The 6,956-nt window shown below is 37.6% G+C and overlaps 1 protein-coding gene across 7 annotated transcripts in view; it reads right to left on the bottom strand.

The window, feature by feature from the left end:
• atp8a1 (ATPase phospholipid transporting 8A1) overlaps positions 1–6,956 on the bottom strand; it is a 162,860-nt gene that overhangs the window by 29,707 nt on the left and 126,197 nt on the right. For all 7 annotated transcript variants that reach the window (XM_017690149.2, XM_017690154.2, XM_017690148.2 and 4 more), the window contains 2 exons: positions 3,218–3,292; positions 1,414–1,536 (listed from right to left, as the gene is read on the bottom strand). In XM_017690149.2, coding sequence (XP_017545638.1) covers positions 1,414–1,536; positions 3,218–3,292 — 198 coding nt within the window. The remainder of the gene's footprint in view (positions 1–1,413; positions 1,537–3,217; positions 3,293–6,956) is intronic.

Here is a 6,956-nt window from a genome sequence, read left to right as displayed (position 1 = left end):
CTGCCTGATGATGGAGACATTGTTTTATGATAGTTTTGATTTGGGTTAGGCCAAAAATAGTTTTTAAGAATATATTCATGGTGGAGAGGTATATGCAAACCACTTTGAGCTAAGTTGCCCATTTTAAAACAATATTTTACATTAACAACATTATCAATACAAACTGCTATATATAATTTTACACAAATACAGTAGTTCCACTTGCCTTTGCAAACTCTGGTTTGCATCACCACTACACAGAAACCACAGCAATGCATCATTCCACATCAAATCACTCTGAAGGACTTTGTTTACATTGCCACGATTTAATTTTTATCAGGAATTTTAAAAAGTCAGTGGAATTACCCTTTAGACTTGTATCTTTATTTTGTAAATGACTATAGTAAAGCCTGTAAGGCCTTGTGAATTGAATTGAAATGTAATGGGCAATAACACACTTACTGCTAGCTTTATTATACTAATAAAGTATTATACAGTAAGTGTCAGGACATCAATTAATTTGAAGGCAACAGTGAGAAAGTCTCATCCAAACACATCAGTCAAGACACAGCAGACCTGTGTTGATCTGTTCACCTCAAATCTGTCCTTTCCATAGAATCTCTCACTTTTCTTCTCTCTTGCCTACTCTCTTCTCTCTGATTCTCTCTTCCTCTCTTTCTTTCCCTTTTTGCCAAACTAACAGCATTTCCCTGTCTCCAGTCTGTCTCTATCACTCTCTCTCTCTTACACGGGGGGTGTGTGTTGTGCCTAATCCGTGTCGTGCTGTATTGAGCAGGTCTCCACGCCTGTGGAGCTAGGGCGTGGGGGGACACTGGCCGACACACAGAGGCTGAAGAGGAGACAGCTTCATTAACAGCAGGGGCAAGCTAACACACAGACACACACACAGACAGGTTAATGGGCAGTGCATATTTGTGGGGACTGGGAGAGAGTTCTGGCCACTGATTAATACAGCAGAAAGTTCCAAAGGCTACGGAGAGGGACATGAGGTCAGACAGATACAACAAACGTTTTAATTTTACACATTCTGTTTTTCTGGTAGCATGATGGTAGCCACGTCTGTTATCATCAAAAGGATTGTTTAAGACCTAATGGCTTCATTGGATGAATTCAAAGCATATATTTTAATCCTAATGACTTCAGATTGTTTTAATAAATCTAAAATAGTCACTTGGGACATTCCAAAAAAAAAAAAAAAAAAACCCGAAGACAACCAAACCACATGACCAAAAACCACAGCTGAAGGAGAATTCATGAAACTCTCCACCTAATCTGTAAGTAGCCAATTAATAATCCTGAATAGTTTTGAAAAGTTACTGCAGATTCTCATAAATCTCACATTTCTTTTTTTTTCAAAATCTATTTATCTATATAATCAAAATTTATCTCTAGAGAGGTACATATGAGATTTACCTTGGTATTGAAGCCCATAGCATTTTGGGATGTCTTGTAAAGTTCTGGGTATTTGAGCATGTTCTCTTTCCTGCAGGAGCGCTCAAAAATGCCCAGTGTCAGGGGTGGCAGAGCTGTGAAAATCTGAGGGGGAAAAAAAAGAGTGCACAAAAATGCAAAACTTTACAACTTAATATAATGCAGTAGAACACAACAGAATTTCTGAATTTGTTATTTTGTTTTCTAGTATGTACAATTACTGAATTACTGGCCAACTCACACAAACTTTAGTGAGAATCTATTCAAACAGAAATGTACTGACAGATCAGCACATACAGTATAAATATAAAATAGCAAAGCTGATTCTGGACCTAAAGTTACATCAGGCTGCCTCATACAGAACAACACAAAATGATAAGAGTAATTAGGATTGTTTTAAAATGCATTGAAATGTAACTGGAAAAAAGTATTTAGAAGAAAAATGATCATAGAAATACAAAACATTAAAAACAGTTAAAATGTGCTTAAGAACATACAACTAAATCTTTTGTATTGGGACATCTGTGGTCATTTGAACACATTTCAATATCATGTGCAAGTGAGATGTCAGGCTATTAAGGTGAATCTTCTAACTGGTAAATTTCTTCAGCAGTAGACAGGCTGTTTTATTCCAGACAACGGACCCCCCTTCATTTTCCCTGCGTCTGCTTGCTCGCTGCACTCCACTGAGCATGAAGCTTTCTGGCATTTATCTTATTTGGATACTCTCATTCCATATGCAAAAGTTATCTCACATGAACATCTGTCGTGATGCCCGCAGCTCGTTAGTAGATCCACTGTATGGTTTTAGTATTTTTTTCCCCTCTGTATAGTTTGAGCGTGAGCAGCTGTTGAAAGAGAGGAGTAGTATAATGGAGCAGAGAAGGTCACAGGGTCAGCCCAGAATCTTTCCCACTGGTCCAGCTGCAGCTTGCTGGCTCTGGCCGCCAGGGCTGAAGGATATGCTCTGCTGGACTCTGTTCTCAGAGAGACGGGGACTTCCATTCAGAGGTGGATTCGGACCACTGCGTCCAATAGACCCCCACTGAAGCCACAGAATTCCTCCTCTTTCAGATAAAGAGAAAATGTGCCGTGCCAAGTCATTACTGCCTCACCATGCCAGTCAACCATAACAGAGAGCTGATGTGAAGCAACTTTCTCAGCTTTTTACTTTTTTTTCTTCTTTTTTTCATTCAGCAGCAAAAACAGTATTCAAATTAATTGCTGTCAATAGTGAATCAGTAGTTTCTGTTCACATTCATCCCCATGAAAACAAGCCATTACAACAAATAGCAAAGCCAAAAGTTTAAACCTACACATAATATTGCACAAGAATTTCATGGCCCTACACATGACACATTAATTAATCTCACATGTGCCCAGCATTGGTCTCTGAGGCATCCCATAGTCACCAGGGCTGCGTTCAGACACTTTGTGTGTGTCTGTGGTTGTGTATACTCTATCTAGTGTGTGTGGCATGTGTGTGTGCCTGAATTCAACCTGCTCCTTTATCATCCACTGCTGACCACTTTAAGGCAGTTCTTTTGGGGCACGAGCGGCTGTTGTTGTAGCACATTCAGGACATAGTTCTAGGCACTGTGGGAATATGGACTTGACAAGGGCTCATAAATAAGAGGGAGATTTTCAGGATGTCGATGACACAGGCCTGCAGTAAAGGAGTCACTTGGGCTGCTGCGGCTAATGAGTTTCTTGCCTCAGCACGATAGGGGAGACACTTTAACACATTCACTCTCACAGTAAATTACACAGACGCACACACACTTACCACGTTATACAGGCCGATGCACCACCGCTCAAAAAGAATCTGACCAGAGAAGCCGTTCACAAAGGCGAACCAAATCTGAAAAACAGAGTAGACACTTCTGATAATCAAAATGAAATCATGGAACAGATTTTTAAACCACAGCACCCTTGATGATCACATAATCCTACAAGTGCTGAATTAGAACTAGAATTTGAAAGGTAAAAGAGAAAAACCCTCATGGCATAATTCTGCCACACTCACACTGCCGCTCAATTTTGGGACTGTTTTTCATGTTAACGTTTTTTCTTAGTTTATAACACTAATAACTGACTTACAGTACAGGTATAAAAAAAAGAAAAAAACTTTTAGATGTCGGCTTCAAAAGTATTTTGGAAAAAACAAAGTTACTCAAGGATAAATAATATACTGTAATTATGTATTTATATATTTTGGTAAGTTATCTGTAATGGGATATCTGTCCTTTTTGGAATACAAGGCTTTATGGATATTAATTTCATAATTTCATTGAGTATCTTCATTCAGAATCATTGACTTCTACTCTTCTTCTAAATTTTCTTTATTTTTAACATTTATTTTACAACTTCCTATTAATTATTTAGAATTCTATAAGCATGTGATGTGGAACAGGACCAGTATGTTAGAATCATTTTATGCATTTATCCGTCACCACACTGGTTTTATATTATTGAAGATATTTAAGCTTTTGAATGGTGATTCTAAATATTTGAATGGCAGTGTCTGAAGATGTACACACATTGTGTCATTCTCTGTAAATGTCATCATGAGACATCAGAAGGCTACTATTTCTTTCAAATATCTACTCTCAGAATATAGTCATGTGCAGAAATGTAAGGGCTTCTGGGCAAACGACATGTTTCCAAGCAAAAATAATTTAGCACATCCTCCACAGGGAACACACCTCTGTGCATTTTAAAACACTCTGTTTATTAACTGAATTTAACATATTGGGAAAAAATCTAATAAAAGGTGGCCTTTGCAAACATCAATGCACAACTGTTCACTAAAATAAGCAAAAAAAGGGTGTTTTGTGTTTGTGTTCAATAGTTTTTACTTCAAAATCAACAAAACTTGGAATTTGACCAGCGGTGTTCAAACTTTTGCATATAAGCATATGTATCTCTGATGTATAGCTTATATCTCAGAAATGGTAAATTTATAAGAAAAGGAAAAAGTTCCAATAGTTATAATCCAAGTCTTTTTGGACCATTTCTATTTGGTCCAGTTGTCTGGAAGTAATTACACAAGAGAAAGGAACCTTGTGTAAAAAGAAAAAGAAAAAAAAAAGGTTTTGATATGACAGTGATGACAAAAAATGATCTTTTTCTATGCATTTTCTAAAACTATGTACTTAAAAATGAACTGTGCAACCACCATCTGTTTACTTTCATACTTCAAACTTTCAGTTTCATACTTTCATAGAAAAAAAGCATTCAGCATGGTCCCTATAAAATGTTTCACCATGAGATTCTTCACTTTGATCAAAGTCATCTTCACTACTATCATTATCTGTGTGTGAAAGAAAAATGTTTGGAGTGATGACCCCTTCTCCCCACACCGCCCACGCTCTCTCGATCACTGATAGCAAAAAACAGAGGCGCAGCCAAAGATTACCATCAAAGAGGAGGCATGGTGCTCACACTCAATCTGACTTAGCTCAGGCCTCATGTGGACTGCAGCAAGTGTTCTAAATTACAATAAAAATATAAATCACAATAAAAAATTTTTTTATTAAGATAATGCAAAATTGGTTTTATAAATAAGTTTTATTAGATAGCACCCTTCAGTTAATAGAAGGAGTCATTGGTTAGAAGATTAGACAGTTAACTATTAGGAAAAGCTGCAACAGATGGTTAGGCTGCTCAAGCAGTGGCTGCTGTAGAAGATATGAAAGCTTAGGTATGACTTTGCTACCAGTATCAAATCACTCAAGTTTTGATTGAAGTTACAGCATGAGCTCAGTAATCATCACTCAGAGAGGCAGCTCCATGTCACAGAAAAGAAGGAAGAGACAGCATATAGGGGTGAGTCACACTACAGTGGAGTGTGGGGATGGGAAAGCAGACATTTTAGCTTTTTTGTCTACACAGTAATGGTTCCCATGGCCTTAGGACTGGACAGACAAGATCAGAGGAGCAGATCACTGGAGTTTCCCTCTAAGATCCAACTTATGAGGTCCTGACCTGGGAACAGCCTTCCCTGGAGGAATTTTCTTAAAAGAAACCACAAGTACTGATCTTCTATCAGTCAGTGAAACTTCTACTCCCAGTCCACCAGTGGAGAGTTATGGGGCTGGAGAGAGAGGGGTAGGTTTAAGGAATCAGAGAAAACCTTGAATGAGGTGAGGGTCAGAAGAAAGGACAGAGGAAAAGATAAGGTTTATCAAAACCATATGTCACACAGGCCAGGATTACCACCTCATAAGTCCATTAGTAGAACAGGCCATGACACTCTACAGCCTGTATGGTACAGCTAGAGGCTAGAGACACTGAAGAAAACCTGCCGGGCTTACAATTATGTCTATAATACAGTGTGTCTGAAATGAACCAGGATATTTGATATTATGTGACTGAATAAGCAGCTGGATCTGAAATGGTGCAGTATTAGCAATTACAGCTTCAATCAGCATTGATATTTGGTCTGAAACGCAATACATCCAGAGAGCTGTGTGTCCAAGTCTAACCCAACCCAAGCTGAACCAAACCCAACCATGTCATCAAGCTTTGAATCTGAAATTGAGCCAAACTCAAAGAAATTCAAGCCCAAACTGACCCAAACAGGTCAATTATCCAGCTTTTGGTAACATTAATTTGAATAGTCCTCTTAGATAAAACCAAAAACAAAATCAACGGACACTCAGTAAAACACAAAATACTTATGAGGGTTAGGATTAGTTTTTGGGTTGAGTTTAAGGTTAGGGTTAGGATTAGGGCCAGGGTTAGGTTATGGGTAAGGCTAGATAAGGTTAGGTTTTTGCATAATGTAAGTAGCATTAACAACATCCACTTAATGTAAATTATGTTTCAACATAACGTCTTTATATATTTACTTCAATGTTCAGATGCTTCACTTATATGTTGTTGATGTGTTAAGGAGAATCTGTTAAGAGTTCATTAATCATCTACAAAGGACCAAATAAACTGTTACGAAGTTTTCAAGTATGGTGCTGGTTAAATTAGCATGTAGAGAAAGTAATATCGGTCAACAGACCATGGATAAATAAAATTTAAAAAGAAGGAGAAGAAGAAGGAAAAGAAGGAGAAGGAGAAGAAAGCTAGAAAATTCAGCTGAACCAAATTATTTACAATGTACAAAAATGTTAAATTTGCATTAATAAATGTATTCATCAAGCAGTGTCTTCAAATACCTCCCTTTTTGGCATATTGTGCACATACAGGCTGCTTCAGCCTATTTTTGTACATGTACATATTACGCATAACATTAAAATATATATTTGACCAAAAAAGAACTGCAGAGTAAAATCTGTTGAAAGTGGGAGGCGGGTTGTGAGAATCGAAATGTGAAATCTAAACTCAAACTAAACCAGACACATTATTGAGAAATGAAGTCTGAACTGAACATGAACAGTTAGGTCCTGTTGGGTTCAGGCAAACATTTCAGGCTCTAACTGAAACACATTGCTCTCTACAGGTTTCAGATATGTAAAGTGCAGCAACATGTCAAGGCACACCAGAATTTAATGAGTGAAAAATGCTGTTTC

This window comes from Pygocentrus nattereri, chromosome 8 (genome assembly GCF_015220715.1).
Source record: "Pygocentrus nattereri isolate fPygNat1 chromosome 8, fPygNat1.pri, whole genome shotgun sequence".
Lineage (NCBI taxonomy): Eukaryota > Metazoa > Chordata > Actinopteri > Characiformes > Serrasalmidae > Pygocentrus > Pygocentrus nattereri.
This window is presented reverse-complemented; position numbering and strand designations above follow the sequence as displayed.